General features: G+C 36.1%; 2 protein-coding genes and 1 long non-coding RNA gene across 4 annotated transcripts; 1 reads left to right on the forward strand and 2 right to left on the reverse strand.

Annotated features, from left to right (window-relative positions):
* Positions 1-1,659: 1,659 nt before the first annotated feature.
* LOC142527224 (uncharacterized) lies at positions 1,660-3,145 on the reverse strand. The gene is made up of 2 exons (XR_012815427.1): positions 2,845-3,145; positions 1,660-2,085 (listed from the first exon to the last, which is right to left on the reverse strand). It is a non-coding gene; the product is annotated as an uncharacterized LOC142527224 (long non-coding RNA).
* A 2,998-nt stretch (positions 3,146-6,143) lies between these two features.
* Positions 6,144-13,082, reverse strand: LOC142527685 (DNA-directed RNA polymerase II subunit RPB2). The gene is made up of 19 exons (XM_075632573.1): positions 12,624-13,082; positions 11,637-11,858; positions 11,250-11,540; positions 10,936-11,133; positions 10,555-10,619; positions 10,387-10,473; positions 10,192-10,312; positions 10,056-10,100; positions 9,831-9,968; positions 9,644-9,716; positions 9,334-9,410; positions 9,122-9,229; positions 8,895-9,011; positions 8,570-8,725; positions 8,351-8,455; positions 8,138-8,263; positions 7,984-8,061; positions 6,694-7,896; positions 6,144-6,541 (listed from the first exon to the last, which is right to left on the reverse strand). Exons 1-19 carry the CDS (start codon positions 12,876-12,878, stop codon positions 6,422-6,424), a joined length of 3,585 nt encoding a protein of 1,194 aa, XP_075488688.1. The 5' UTR covers positions 12,879-13,082; the 3' UTR covers positions 6,144-6,421.
* Positions 13,083-13,680: 598 nt separating this feature from the next.
* LOC142527440 (putative 2-carboxy-D-arabinitol-1-phosphatase) lies at positions 13,681-15,979 on the forward strand. 2 transcript variants are annotated; one of them, XM_075632249.1, is made up of 8 exons: positions 13,681-13,992; positions 14,163-14,314; positions 14,504-14,623; positions 14,705-14,804; positions 15,044-15,183; positions 15,269-15,348; positions 15,429-15,596; positions 15,836-15,979. In XM_075632249.1, the coding sequence occupies exons 1-7, from the start codon at positions 13,854-13,856 to the stop codon at positions 15,553-15,555; spliced, it is 858 nt and encodes a 285-aa protein (XP_075488364.1). In that variant the 5' UTR covers positions 13,681-13,853; the 3' UTR covers positions 15,556-15,596; positions 15,836-15,979. The 2 variants fall into 2 exon arrangements, with proteins under 2 accessions (XP_075488364.1, XP_075488363.1); XM_075632248.1 differs by lacking the exon at positions 15,836-15,979 and having other exon boundaries at positions 15,429-15,698.
* Positions 15,980-16,361: the final 382 nt, after the last annotated feature.

Genomic DNA, 16,361 nt, shown 5'->3' on the forward strand with positions numbered 1-16,361 from the left:
CATCGCGCGCGGAAACTTGCAGGACTACTTCCCCGAAGGATATCCTGCAGTCATCAATTAATCAAATCAGTACAGGATAAAAAAAAGTTAATATATACTACAATAATTATATTAGGATAATTGCATCTAACATCCCCTAGCTTAAAAATAATCAAAAAAGCAATCATAACATCCCCTAGCTTAAAAATAATCAATAAAGCAATCTTGAGAGGAACTAGTTACATCAAAGAAATTCAAAATCTTTTAAATTTTTGAAATTACACACACGATAATATTAAGCTTGGTAGTTATATAAATCACTTAAGTTGATAAATTTGAAAGACTTAAAAATAAATTTCAAATGACACTTATCTTAGATATATTTGAAAAAATTGTATAATAAATCCGAAATCTACTAGAATTGTGTTCATCCAAAAATTAAAAAAAATTTGAAATCCAACTTCTCAAATCCACCCGTCTGTCTAAGCTTAACCTTGGTATAGGGGAGCCGTTTGCTTCTAGGCTGGCCTAGTCCCTCTTCCACCTGATACTATCAACATCCAATCTTGTTTGACATTAAGACAAACCCATGTTTTCAGCATATACATTAATTCTTTATATTTGAAAAATAAGAATCAACTTGAAATAGTAATGATTTGGATGTCGTATGTTCGAAATGTTTATTTAACTTGTGTGTACAAAATTGGACCGATCGAATGCATTGGTCTAATCCTTTGGTATTCGTGCTACTAAATTCAAAACGTGGAAAAGACAAACAAACGGCAGCCTGGCTGGTTTTGTTTTTTCTTGGCGTTCCCAAGTCCAACAATTAATAACTATATATTAATTAATTGGTTCAAACTTCAAAGTGGACTCGTGGAAAGATAATTTGTTTTAATAAAATAAAATTAAAAAAACGAAGACTATCTACATTGCATACGCATCAACCCTCTTTTGGAATTAAGCATACGACACCTTTTGAATATACAGTATACATCCACTTTCGTTCGACAGGTGTGTGTAAATTGTGAATAGAAATAATCTACGATAGGGTTAATTAAGTACTGAAGAAGCATGATAAATTCAAAATACTTTGTCTAGCCACATGTTTTTTAAAGGGAAATGAAATTAAGAATTTATTCAATTTTTATATTATGCAATATACTAAAGTACGAATAAAAAAATTTGTAAAAAATTAATTTAATATTTTCATATACTCATGTGGAATTGGAGACGTCAATGTCATGTTTGTATCACATAAACAACACGTCAAAAAAGGACTAAAATTTCAAGATAAGCAAATATATCGAATTAAGGCTGAAATTTGACAAGATAGATAACCAAAATTGTAAAAAAAAAAATGTAACATATATGATTTTTTTTCTCCTTATTTTTATTTGTATTCAAAACTTCTGATTTTACTATTGCAAGTAAATGATCATGCATATATAGTTAGTTGTGAAAAACCCCTAGGAGAACAAAGAAATTTCGTGACACGTAATGGCGGGTGAATTTGAAGACAAATTCGTTGAAAGTAAACCAAGGAGACGAAAGAAAAATAAAATATATTGTGTTCTGAGTTTGGAGCCATGCCTTGTTAAATAGTAGATTGCTAAATAGAACTCCTATATACTGATCTATTTATATATGTATATATGAAGAACACAAAAATACGAGACAGACGGCATGCAATTGTACATATCCAATTTACGAACAATGATCACAACTTTGTCGCAATAATTTTATCAAATAACTTTGATACATGAAATTAAAAGGTTTATTTAGTAATATTTAGTTGCATGCCGTGTAACGGGGAAGACATTGGAGCAGCTTGGTTTCCAGATTCTTGAAATGTGCGATTTGTAACTGAAGTTGGTGTTTCTCCATTCTTAGGGTCTTGTTCTCCTCCATGAGCACCACCATTGTTGGAGCACTATTTGTAGTTTTGTATTTCCTGTTGTCTGAACAATTATTAGGTTTCAGAAATGGTGGAAAGGCACTCGCCTCGTACTTCTTGCGTCCAATCTCAACCAGCAGATGCCTGTAACCTCTCTGGAATTTTTCATGCTGAAATTCCCACCGTTTCGAGGTTGTTTTCTTGAAACCCTGCACATTATTTGCAAATCTTTATTAGGGTTGTCCGTGAGCCGTGCAAATCTTTTGCAATACTTGAAATAGATGTTTATCTCGTGCTCTTTGAGCTGGTTGAAAGATCGCTCGGGCCGGGCACGTTAATCTAATCTTTAGTGCATGAAATATATATTCACCCAAAATATGCAAAGGATCGATGTAGCACATTAAATATTTTAACATAAAATTGTTAATAGTATTGCATTTTTTATCTTGTGTGTATATATATATATCTTTCGATTTTTGTCAATTTTAGTAATTTTTCATTGAAAGTGTTGACATAACACTACATTCAGCAATCACATCAGAAAAAAACTAAAACTGTAAAAAAAAAATAACGGACCTAAGACTGACCAAATCGTAAAGAGACAAATATACATTATCAAAAATACAGTTTTTCCAAAAATATATTATAGAGTTGCTGTGAATGTTCATACTTTACACGCCACTATAGTATATATACAAGACACATATAGTACTGAATATTTAAGTCAAAACTCCATATTTTCTTAATTACATTCCAAGGCAGTAGCGCTACTAGTTTGACTCTCAAGAAACATATATAATGTCAGATTCCTAGTCCAAGATCATGCGGATCTATACCATTGAATATTGTTAATGCTTCCGGGAGGCTGGAAATATAAAGTGTCGTAGTATAATACACTACGACGATTGAAACCTTGACTACACAGAACATATGATGGCTATCAGTTGAAAAGAGATCAGATGACTTACGTATGTATTGAGTTGGCGAATAAAGCTGGAGAAATTGTTGTGCTTGAAATATCTAGGCAACACCACTTCAGAAAACTCAGCCGGAGACCACACAACAAATCCATCCCCCTCAGAATTCCAAGAAACTATCCTATCTCTGCCGCGGCCATGTCCTTCTTCTTCCGTCTCCAACAGATCATAAGTTTTGGAAAGAAACGGAGCGGGGCACTTGATTTTACGGGTCAATCCAGCCCGTAGAGGTGCATGTGGAGTAACCATTTCTCTAGCGAGGGGCTCCCCAAAGACTGTCCAAAGCCTATTCTTTCTTCTTGTAGCACTTACTCGGAATCTTCTAGGAAAAATCTTATATTTTTTTTATTTTTAGATATGAATTTATAAGATATTAATTGACTAAAATAGACCACGTGTCCCAACAATATAATATATTGCATTCCTTCCGGTGTTTGAGTCAGTGGAGCATGTAGATACTTGATGATCATTACTTCATGAATTCCCCTGACCAACATTTTATCATATGAGACTTTCGTACATGATTTGACTGAAGCGATTTATCTGGTTATCGTGTTTTTAAGCTACTATATTATCAAAAATGTTTCCCCAATATTCATTTTCATCTATGGATTCCATTATCTAAAAAAATATAACATCGCGCTTATTAGTTAGTTCATGAATATAATGATAAATTTATATGATTTTCAGTCACATGCATAGCTTGTCTTGACTTGGCCAAAAATTGAGAATTTTTGTCCAACCTCACAATATATTTTTAATTGTTTCCAATTTGAACTAATGGGAGCAGTGGCACTGTTCGAATAAGAATTGCAGTTCAATAATTTATTCAAATTAGTTGTAATTTTCTTAAAGCTGGTGGAAATAAATAATTGGTCCCCCTAGAATTTGGAACATCATATGTCGTTCTTAGACCCCTAATTGTGGAATAAGGCCGTGTAAGCTTTACGTCAATCAATTATGAAAACTTTAATCTTCCTATTTTTTTTTAATAATTACTAAAAATAATACTTTCAGATCTAATTGACAGTAGCATAAGTATTACGTCCAAACAGGTCGATAATTGAAATCGTGGCAATAATTTCATATAGTTAAATAAGAAATTGCGCGAGTACTTTCAAATTACTTATTTTAACTATTTAATTACATAATTCTTTGATAATTTATACAAGATAATTTAGAGTTTTAATAATTATCAAATGTTTAATACTTTTTTTTTTCAAAGTTCTCTATATTAAATAGTAACTTGATTATTCATATTACCCTATAATAGCACTTGTCAACTTGGCTTATCAATTGGGATGGATATACATAAAATAAATGTGAAAGGAAGAAAATCCGAGAAGTCTTACTCGATCAGTGGGAACTTGGAAGAGCCTATGAATGACGTCACTTTAACCAAGAAAATTATTGAGCGAATAATTTTTTATGTTATGAATCAACGACGATGTAAAAATTTTAAAATCTAAATAAAGATTTTAAAAAAAATGTTTAGATTATTTTGAAAAGTGGATTAAATATAGTTGTTATAAATGAACTACAGATTTATTAAAATATATTTTATGATGTTTTTATTAGAAAAAAATATTTAGAAGGTTATTTTTAGTATTTCAAAAATTATATCATGACATCAAAGTTTAGATCTTAATGATTAAATAGTTAGATATATATTATATATTATTAAACTTAAGAACTTAAAGTAATTAACTTTGAGATTATAGTATATTTGTTGATAAAAATATTCAATTTTTATTTAATAAAGAAACATAAAAACCTATTTTAAATTTTTATCTCACCTGTATTTTTACAAAAAAATTTACCAATTTTTTTGAATTTTTTAATAATCATTAAAAAATAATTATAACAAACAATTTTTAAACTTTCTAGTTTAATCTCTAAACTTTTAACCAAAAAATTTTTAGCATATAAATATATAAATTACATTTCCAATAGCCATAAACAAAAAAATTATTGGTTAAAATGACGTCACATGCGCTCTTCCAAGTTTAGCCGGTGTTCCACTTTTGATCAAAACAACTCAAAAGTATAAAAAATACATTAAAGGAAAACGGTAAGCAAACTTGAATTGACTCGAATGATTGGGCCCCTCTCTCTTGAAAGATGTCAGGCTTTCTCAGTAAATTTTGTTACCTTAGTTGCCAATTTAGACTGTAAAATCTATTAATCAATATCCTTCTTGCGTTAATATTAATATTTTTAATTAGTGAGATGTATTTAATTTGATACATACATTGTGACCAAAAAATGTTACATGAAATTTCTTCACGTAAACAAAGGATATCATTATCGTCCAACCATAGCATAGAAACCAAGTATATAAGGTGAGTGAACCATAGTTTAAATTTAAATTCACATTTCACTATTATTTAACTGAAGCTAATAGAAATCATGATCTCCCAATATGAAGGGTCTAAAACCACGGAAAACAAAATCTTGAAATACAAATTTAGAATAAGCAGCCTAACGTGCTCGGTTTGGAGCAGTGGAGTGAAATCCAGGCGGTGGGCCTTCGTCCTCTTCTTCATCAACTTCATCTTTTTTCGCTTGATATAGCTGTGGAGTAACGATGCACTGAAATCCAGGTGGAGGTCCATCATCATCATCTTCTTCTTCTTCTTCGACCCTCTCTTCTAATTCTGGATTCTCTTCTTGCATGCTAATTTTGCTCTCCATACTTCCCTTGTGTGTGCGTGTGTTTTTCTTGGTTAGGTGGGCGGGTTTTTATGCAGAAATACAACGCCAGCCGATGGTCATATGGTAAGTATTCCGGTGTCATGTGTTGTCTTACGGCCATTTGCCCCAAACCACTGCCAAATGGATTTCACAACGCAGGCAAACATGAACCAGCTAGCAACTACTGCTCCAGTTATACGCAACCCTTGTCCTATCGACTTAAGACAACGTTAATTTCTTGATCAAGTGCTTTTGCACGAGAGCGTCCTTTTTGCCAAATTAATATTATTTAAAAAAATTAATGATATTTAGTTGCAGATTTTATTTTATAAAACAATGCTATTAGTTTTTACTGAGTTCAATTTCCTTTTTAGTTTCAATTGAAGATTGAAGAAGAGAATTCATTAATCTAATTGAGTTGACTTTCAAATTAAATTGGCCCAAAGTATGCATATATTTGAACATTGTTTCATATAATAGTTATTAGAGGCCTCATATGCACAGTTCTTAAATCAAAATTTCATTATGATATACGAACTGGTATAAAACGGAAAAGGATGCTCGAACAAAAATGGGTTCGGTCCTATAATACCAGATTGAAAAGTTTCTTGGATTCAAATTCTGCTCGGGAATAATTTTAAACAAGTTGTGGATCACAAGTAACACAATTTTACACAGCAAAGAGGGTTCAGGTCAATAACATGTTCTCTCTCACACAACAAAATATTGCCTTCAAACTCTCAAGGAACGCCAGCATTTGACATAGCTTCTCCTTTTCACCCCATCATCCTCTCCTTTCCAAACCAGCTTTCAGTTAGAGTTCAGGTTTTCAATGTCACGACACCGAACGATCAACTGAAACAAGATGATGGCATCAAGCTCCTTTCTTCTTTACATCTTTCGCTTGCTTGATATCCTTTGTCAGCATTCTTGGAGCTATTGCCATAGCCATTAGCTCCTGGAAAAGCAGCTTACAGGCATATGGAATATGAACCTGCAGGGACAGAAAAATTTTGTTTCGAATTTTCATGATTTTTAAGATGGCAACAAATTAGCATATACGTAAGAGTCCAAAGATAACGTAATCATGACTCATGAGCATGCAAGCACAGAGAAAAGAACCGAGATTGACTAGGAAATATATACCTGAACTATATCAGTTTTGTTTTTGCATCCTCTGCACTCAAATGAATTCTTTTTTAGATTTGCAATAGCTATCAATCCACACCGCTCGCAAACATGTATTCTGTAGGCATCACTTTGGTCAAACAACCTTTCCTTCAGAAAGTGAGCAGCGCCATGTGCAATCATGCAATCTCGTTCCATTTCACCAAATCGGAGACCACCATCACGAGATCGTCCTTCAGCAGGCTGCCTTGTCAGAATTTGGACAGGGCCTCTACCACGAGAGTGAATTTTGTCATCAACCATGTGCTTCAGCCTCTGGTAGTAAGTGGGACCTAAAAATATCATAGATGAAAGCCTTCTTCCAGTATGCCCATTGTACATGGTCTCAAAACCACGCATCTGGTAACCACATTTATGAAGAGCTTTGCTTATGTTGTCCACTGTGACGTCTGTAAATGGAGTGGCATCACCTTCCTTTCCCATGTGAGCTGCAACTTTGCCCATGATGCATTCAATAAGCTGACCAATCGTCATACGAGAGGGAATAGCGTGTGGATTGACAATAATATCGGGAGTGATGCCTTCTACAGTCCATGGCATGTCTTCCTGTGTATAAGTCATACCCACTGTCCCCTTTTGGCCATGCCTACTGCTGAACTTGTCTCCAATTTGGGGTATTCGTACAGATCTCACTCTCACTTTGACAAATCTTAACCCATCTGCATTTGTGGTCAGCAGGACCTGATCCACAATCCCAGTTTCGCTGTGGCGTAAGCTTGTGCTATGATCACGTTTCGTGTAACGAGCAGCTTGTCCTTGAGCATCATCAGAAGATATGGGGGTTGTCTTCCCAATAATAACATCCTCACCAGAAACTCTAGTTCCTGGAGGAGCAAGTCCATCATCATCCAATTTATCATACGAACCATGACGCATGCCCATGGTGTTGGCTCTATCTGGGCGGCCAAAATCCTCTTTGACCAGTGTTCCCATTTTTTTCTCTTCATCTCTGTAAGAGCGGAAAAATAGGGATCGAAAAAAGCCCCGGTCGATTGATGACTGATTCATAATGACAGAATCTTCTTGGTTGTATCCAGAATAGCAGGAAATGGCAACAATGGCATTAATGCCAGCAGGTAACTGCCTAAAATGCAAATGCTCCATGGCCCGAGTGGTGACAAGAGGTTTTTGGGGATAGTAAAGCACATAAGCCAAAGTATCCTGAGATATAACGCAACAAGAGTGAATTCAATAAAAATCAACAGGAGTAACAAAATAAATAAAAATAAAATCAGAACCCATACCTACCATCCGAAACTGGAAGTTGGTGACATAAATACCCATGGCTTGTTTGCCCATAGCTGACTGGTACGTGTTACGTGGAGACTGAGGAGAAACAAATGTCAGACTTACCAGAAAACAAATTTTGACCAAGAAAGACATATTGGTAACTTCAAGTCACCTGGTTATGATCTGGAAAGGGAATGATTGAAGCGCACACACCCAGTATCAAAGATGGATGAATCTCGCAGTGAGTATAAGTATCAGAATATGCCTCACTTGGATTTAGCCTGGCAGACACAAGATCCTAAAGCGAAGTAATCAGTATGTCGGCATCTCATATGAGTAAAATATGATTTATGATGAAAATCTATCAGGCCTGTTTATTACTCACATTAATTGTCATGGAAATCATAGTTGTTTCTTCTTCTTCAGTATCAATGTATTCTATGAATCCTTTTGCAACAAGATCATGCCAGCCACCCTCATCAGGAGATTCCTGGAAGCATGTATACATGAATGAGCAGAACGCGTAAAGAATACAACAGACTTAGGGCAATCATATCAACAGGGACAAAGAGCATGAGAACCAAAAAGGTCAAATGTGACATACTCTTTGTTGCAAGGCTTGTATATCCTTTTTTCTGATAAGCAATCTTTGCTTTTCGACAATAAACAATGGGCGACTGCAGCGACCGTAATCTGTATAAATCCGAAGTTCTTTCAAACGAATATCTCGAACCACACCCACCTCAGTATTAACATCAACCTGTCCACAAACATCAGGACCAAACAACATCAACAGGTTCATTGGCATCAACACATTAGTACAGGAAAATAGAAACCACCCTGGCAGATGGTTTTCTGCTTGATTTACAAGGACTGCATGCCATAAATTGGGAAAAAACATACAAAGATGGTTGAGATCTGTCACTTACACGTCTCCTCAAACGTCTTAGAGTTGACACCAACATATCAGGGTTCCGATGAATACCAACCCAACAACCATTCACAAAGATTTTTGTTGACTGAGGAATGACAATTGGAGAGATTTCCTTGAAACAAAGAATAACAAAGAGTAAGTGTACGGAAGTATAAGTACAAACACTAGCCCAGTAAGTACAGCAACAGACTTGTTATTCAGATAGGCCCTAATACTGCTCACCTCAAAGTTCTCAGTACCCCATTCCTCTAAAAATTCTAAAATTGGATACGCCGCCGAACCAACTGTTATATAGACCATCAGTGCAAGGTTCTTCACCAATCCACAAGCCTGAAGTTATAATGAAAAACAGTAGGTTTATCACATTAAGAAAATAAATAAACTAACAATGGACGAAAATGACCGAGTAAATGCTAAACAAAAAGAGCACCCACTTGTCCTTCTGGTGTTTCTGCTGGACACATCATTCCCCATTGTGAATTGTGCAACTGCCTCGGTTTAGCCAGTTTCCCTGAAAACCCATAACAGAGAAAGCTAAATTTTAAGCATGATTAAAAGACATTATAATCATCACTAACTATTTTTATATAAGATCCGCATCATTGGGCGTCAGATTAGTTAATATTCTTTGCATGTAACCACTGAGTCAAATAGAGGTTAGTTAATTGAAACAGACCAGAAATACATACTAATCTGGAGTTGACTGCTATAACATACAAACCAATAAAACTTAAAACATGTTACCTTCACGACCGATGGGAGAGTTGAGCCTTCGCAGATGTGACAAGGTAGAGGCATAAGTCAGACGATTTAACACCTGCAATATAGCAACCCAAACAATTGCTCTCACCAAACAAATAAATATATTTAAAGTCATAACTTGTTGAAAAAACATTCACTATAAAATAGAAAAAAAAAATGACAAGTCAACCTGGGAAACTCCAGCTCTTGTACCTGCCGCATTCGCTTGTCCCCAGTTTCCAGTAGCAAGAGAGTATTTAAGGCCACTGGTAATGGTTTTTGCTTTTATTGCAAATTGCAGATTGACATCTTTCCCGTTGTCGACACACTGGCCAAGCACAGAAACAAATATATATAATTACAAAATGTGATATTCATCTATGCATATAACAGCAAGGCCTTCATCGATCAAAACCTTCTGCACGTATGACCTAACATCCCTTGTCAACTTCCTGAATAACTGCATCCACAGATAATTCCAATGTTCAGATGAAGAACATTTCATTTCTTATGGTCAAATAAACCCCATAAAATATCTAGCAATAACAAACCATTCGAAACAGGCCACCAAGCAAAGGACCAGCAAGATCCAGTCTCTTATTGCCATAGTGGTCTCTATCATCCTCGGCCCTCCGGCCAATTGCACACAGCAGAAGCCGATGGATGATATACCTAGAGTAAGGGAACAACCTTAAGTATTAACATCAAATAATGTAACATGATGTCCAGACAGGAAAGTAACCTACCCAAAATAATAAGCTTTCTTCGTCTCACAATACTCCCCAACACCAACATGAGGAAGCATTTCTTTCTGAAGAATCTCCTTGGCATACCTGCCCAAGTAGCAAGAGGACTAAGATTTAGAAACAACTGAAAAACCATCAGACAAGGAACGCGATTTTGAAAACACGTACTTAATTCTTTTCTCCCTGGTGACACCTACAGTGGCTCCTCTTTTCCCAATGTAGTCTAGAGCAACCTGCATCAGCATCGGACCATTAACCAACTAGAAAATGTACTTAACAGTCAAAAGTAAAGTAGCATTGCAGCAAGTTCTCAAAATGTCATTGATTTTTGACAGGCTAGAACACTGTGCTGAAATTTATATGGAACAGGTAAGCAATGACAACTATATTTCTTTAAATGCTACAATATAACGCAATGATGCAAAAAAATAGCAGGCTAAATAGTGATGCTCATCTGTCAAGAACAATCAAATATCTTTTTAACAATGACTCAAAAAATTATTTTTTACACTTACACTGCCTCATGAAGGTTTATTTTCTAATCGGTACCTGTTGATTTTGGATCACAAATGCTTCTTCCAAGGAGGGCCGCAGCAATTCCATCATTTGAGTGTCCGAAAAATTATAGCAGATGTGCTCTAATATATCTTTGTCAGCAACAAACCCTAGTGCTCGGAACACAATAATGATAGGAATCTCTGTGCGAATGTATGGGAGGGTGGCACGTATGTACTGACCAGATGAACCCTGCAATCGCAACACACACGCACATATTCATAAAACCAAGGCATTTGAAAAGGTACGAATCATGCATCCACGAGGGAAAAGAGAAAATTGCCATCTGCCTAGGCATGTCCATTTACCCCTTTGGCACTAGTACGAGAAAGCATCCGGACAAACATTGTACTAGGTGGCCTGTTTTGGGTCTCGGCCATGGATCGGACTTCTGCGACATACGCATACTTGTTTGGTTGCCTCTTTTTAAATACATAGACATGATTGGTGCTCATCTTCTCCTGAGCAATTAACACCTTTTCACTTCCATTTATGATGAAATAACCACCCTGGTCATATGGACACTCTCCCAGTTCTGTCAAATCTTTCTCTGAATTCTGATATAGAGTACAATAACTGGACCGAAGCATAATAGGAACCTACACAGATAAACAAGAGGAAGTGTCAGTGTCACCTTTGGAGAAAAGCCTGAAATTTTTCCCTTCTACGACACGTGTCAAACAGCATCAATTTACCTTCCCAATAAAAACTTTAGTGAAATCCTGAGTCTCGGCAACTTCTTCACCATCATGACCTTTCTTGATAACTCTCTTGCTAACATCCACGTACAGTGGGGCTGAATAAGTCAAATTCCTTAACCTTGCAGCCTTAGGAAACAAAGTCGCGGTTTCTCCATCAGACTCTGTCATCATTGGTTTACTCAGGTATATTTGGCCAAAACTAATCTTATAAATAGTCTGCAAAAGTAACAAGCCGAGACAAAAAAATTAGATCCTCTTTAGCAGATTAGTGGTTAACAGACGACATGAAAATTTTCTTTTTTCAAAATAAACATGCACTAATGTTTCTCAGGCTGCACAAATTCCTCCGTGTCATCCGAAATACTACAATATCATTCTCATTCACTTAACTTGCAATCTATCTTGTGAAATGGCAGCTAGAAGAAAGTCTGAGCATCGATTTTGTCAGATAACCCATTAATGACAGATTCCACGAAACCAAAAAACAACATTCCAATTGTCTGGTAACGGTCCAACCAAGATTTTTCTATTCATATAAACTCTAATCAAGCAACTCAAATTTAAGTTCTTTAAATGACTACTACTAGCAAAAACACAACTTCACATGTCAAAAACCTATAAATCAAAGCAGGAGACATTATTGTTTTTCTTTTTGTATTGACGCCTTGCAATATTAAGATTGACAGATCACTAGCCAATATTACTTTCACAAATACTCTTTAAATTGGCTCTTTCACTCATAAACCCTTGGACCTTTACAGTTACAAAGACACGTCACCTCTTTCCAATTGTCTCTTTTTACCGTAAGTTCATGAAAAACACACAAAAGAAAAACTCAACCATCGAAACGTTCGGAGCATCACCGCAATTAACCCCTAAAAACACTTCCCGTGCTCCAAACCCTAAAACTCCGTAAATTGCTCCTATTTCTCGAAGAATGCATATCAACACTCATAAAAAAATTCCCATAAGCGAAACGACCTCCGCAAAGTCTGGCTGGTGGCCCGGGTTGTGCTGCGACTCGGGTCGGATCTCGATGTCCGCGGACTCATCGACGATTTCTTGCATAGTGTTCTGAATAAACTCGTCGAACGAATCGAGTTGCTGACGCACCAAACCCTTCTCCTCAAAATAGGCACTAATGACAGCCCACGCGTCCTCCTGCGTAATGTCCTCATCATCGTCATCCTCCTCTTCGTTGTACGCCGGTTCGTAGCACTCTTCCTCCAAGTCCATGATTTCCTTCGGTTCTTCTTGTTGATTTTCTAGGGATTTCAAGTCAATTCAAGAGAGTTCTACTTGTATATATGCGCGGGTTTTGCCACAGCAAGTTACAGCCGAGGAGAGGAGAAGCGGATGCCCGTGAGCCGTGTTCGATAATGGAGTTAGAAATTGAGGATGGGTTCCCTTTTATATTCAATGGGGGGTGGGGTGAGCGAAAATCTAGTGAGGCGGCTACCCCTGCACCCGTTTTTCTTTCTTTCCTTTTTTTATTATATTTCTTTTTTGATAAGACTTTTTTTAAATTAATTAATTTGTATTTTAAACAGATATGGTCGAACGAATTATTTCGCGTCCAAATTAAAAGTCGAGAGAAGAGACTGGAGGAAAATTTAATGTTGATGGGTATGTGACCCAATTTAATAAATTAGTCCAACTCAAGAAAATTAAAATTGGGCCTTGCATTACCTAATTATTCATAGGCTCCCTGAACAAAGCTATGATATCGTAGATAAGCCCACATGCGGTCAAGACCACTATCTCATTATAAATATATATATATATATATATATATTTATTTTATTTGTTTTGAATCCCATATTTTTATTACAAAAATCAAAGAGTAAATCTTATCATGTAACGTAAATTCACTCGTTACATGAGTCATGACTAATTTTTTATTTTTTTTTTTTTTAAAAAAAGAGCATATCCGTTTATCCCCGTGGGACGACCACTGAGCTATCAATCCAGACGAATAAGAAAAAAATCTCCACGAAATTAAAGACGACCACAATAATCCGTCACTATAAATGGCAATCCGGAACGATAGCAACCATGATTCAGCAACCACCCAAAAATATCTCAGGGATAGATTTTCCCCCGACAATGGCGAATCATTAACTAAGAAAAAACGAAACGAAACAAGTAGAAATCCAGAAGGCTGGGAAAAGGCTGCATTAGCTTCTAGTTATAATAGGTTGCGCTGGGGAAATGGCTGTTATGTTCTCTCCATTCTTGCCAACGGCCGCAGTCTATGGTTCAAGAAAACCTCCCAACCTTCTGGCATACCCCGGCCAACGTGATCGCGTTATATGCTCATCTTCGAGACCAGAACAGTCCACTGCAACTGGTAACTTTACAATAATTGCTGGCCCTGCTCGTGTAACAATTCGTTTGAATTGCTTAGATGTGGGATCCTAATTTCGTCTGTTTTCTCATTACCACTCAATATTGCTTGGTGAGAAAATGTTGGCAACAGTTGCAGAAACTTGGTTTCCTGAACATCACTTATCTTCGCAGAAGTATCTGGAAACAACAGCTCTTTGACTGGTGGTGCATATGATTTTCAAAGAGCCACAACTTCACTTTCTGAAAAATTGTTGTCTTCATCAAAGAAGGTGACGATTGTACGACATGGTCTTAGCTCGTGGAATAAAGAAAGTAGAGTTCAGGTATGCTTCATTGTTTGGGGTATTGGGGGAAAAGAGTTTGGAAAAAGTTTTTGGGTAATTATAATTATTACTTTTGAGTTAAAACATGTTAGATAGATAGACCCTAGAGACACGATCATTTTCGGTGCTTTTGGCTGTTCCCTTACTTCTTAAGTTATACTGCTGCAAACCATGTTGTTGTGTGTATAGGGCAGCTCAAACCTGTCAGTCCTAACCGAGGCCGGGGCAGCACAAGCCGAAAGGTGCAGAAACGCCTTGGCCGAGATGCACTTTGACAAGTGTTTTTCGAGTCCTATATCTCGTGCCAAGGTTTGTTGTGCATTACTAGGCTGGTCACTTCTCAACAATAAATACTTCAAGAATATTTTAAAACTTTCTGTGTTGATGCAGTCTACTGCCGAAATCTTGTGGCAAGGGAGGGATCAACCTCTGGTTTATCTTGACACGCTCAAGGAGGCTCACTTATATTTTCTTGAAGGCATGAAAAATGGTGGGTCTCTCTTGTTCCTCTGTTATAACCCTCCCCTTGGCTGATACTCCAAAGTCCAAACATAGAGTTCCTAAGCCCTTTGGCATGAATAGACACTCCGGTTCATGATATTTTACTTTCTTGTAAAGAAATTTGAATCAACAACACACACAGCTCTGCTTCGCAATGAATTTGGCCATCACTTGATAAATCTGTCAGCGATATCCACTTAGTAAATCACGTTTAGTGTTTGGAGGCAGTGGATGCCCGGAAGAAATATCCCAAAGAGTACACAGCATGGAGAGAGGATCCTTCAAATTTTTGTGTTGATGGCGTGTATCCTATTCGACAATTGTGGCAGACAGCTCATGAAGCTTGGTTAGAAATCTTGTTCACCCCAGTAAGGCTCTTCTCTTGATAAAAAAACTCAATCTATTCCCGAGCTATCCTAGTACGTACATTGACACATTTTCTGGAACGGACAGGGAGAAAGTTTCTTGGTTGTGACTCATAAGTCGATTTTGAGGGCTTTGATCTGCACGGCTCTTGGACTGGGGCCAGAGAGGTATGTCAAGATTCTCAGCTGTTCATAGTTGAGTCGAGTTTTGCATAGCGAGCTTAAAATGGAGGTTTTTAACTGCACAGGTTTCGTGCAATCGACGTAAACAATGGCGGGTTGTGCGTCTTTAGCTTTAATATATACGGGGAAGCAATGCTCCAAGCCTTGAATATGACAGCCCATATGTACACCAATCACATTTACCATTACTGAAGACTCACCAGAACTGAGGAACAGGGGAACTTGTTTCATACTGAAAACTGCTTTTGGATACACGAGATATAACTGACACTAAATCTGTATATATAATATGTTTTGCTAAAGTTTCATCCTCATTTCTGGAACTGCTTTCATTGCAGTGTTAAAAAAAAAAAAAAGTATACATCTGTTAAAAGCATTCGTGAATAGGTTTAATTGAATTATTTTATTTGCGCAAAAATAAGCAAGTTTTTGTAATGTTTTTGAAACAACATTTCACTGGGCGTACCTTGATTGAAATGTTTTTCCTCCGTGTAACATCTATGAAAATTTCGTGACGTTTTGTCACCTACTTTCAAAAACCCTCAAGCTAAATATTGAGTTCTTAGTTGAATCGACAAGATTTGATGTGCATGTTTGCGATAATTAGAACATGTAAAAAAAACTTGAAAACAATGGCTCACAAGTATTAAATTCTAAAAGAGAAATGGGATTTGCTGATTAAGAGTGTTTTGCTTGATTTAGTTTTATAACTTATAGGATTTTATTTTATATATTATTTTAAACTTAATTATTTATTGAATTTGTACATGGCAAGTCAATGTGGATAGATATAAGTAGAATTTATATAATCTTAAAATCAATGCCATTTTGTGTCTTAGAAAAAAATCATTTTGAAAGATTTTAAATTATATAAAAAAATTTACCAAAACATTTGTAAACACCAAATTGTTATAAGATCTTAATAATTCATTTTATGAGTCAAATGTTTAAAAATATAAGATTCCAGGTAAAATAAAAATAAAAAATTCGAAGAATTC

The sequence above is a fragment of the Primulina tabacum genome, chromosome 15, assembly GCF_025594145.1.
Source record: "Primulina tabacum isolate GXHZ01 chromosome 15, ASM2559414v2, whole genome shotgun sequence".
NCBI lineage: Eukaryota > Viridiplantae > Streptophyta > Magnoliopsida > Lamiales > Gesneriaceae > Primulina > Primulina tabacum.

Coding starts and splice junctions, on each gene's coding strand:
- LOC142527685 (XM_075632573.1), bottom strand. CDS start 12,878: ATGGACTTGGAGGAAGAGTGCTACGAACCGGCGTACAACGAAGAGGAG. Junction 11,134..11,249: donor CTCGTACTAGTGCCAAAGGG/GTAAATGGACAT, acceptor TTGCGATTGCAG/GGTTCATCTGGTCAGTACAT. Junction 9,230..9,333: donor CAGAAACACCAGAAGGACAA/GTGGGTGCTCTT, acceptor TTATAACTTCAG/GCTTGTGGATTGGTGAAGAA.
- LOC142527440 (XM_075632249.1), top strand. CDS start 13,854: ATGGCTGTTATGTTCTCTCCATTCTTGCCAACGGCCGCAGTCTATGGT. Junction 14,624..14,704: donor GTCCTATATCTCGTGCCAAG/GTTTGTTGTGCA, acceptor GTGTTGATGCAG/TCTACTGCCGAAATCTTGTG. Junction 15,349..15,428: donor CTTGGACTGGGGCCAGAGAG/GTATGTCAAGAT, acceptor TTAACTGCACAG/GTTTCGTGCAATCGACGTAA.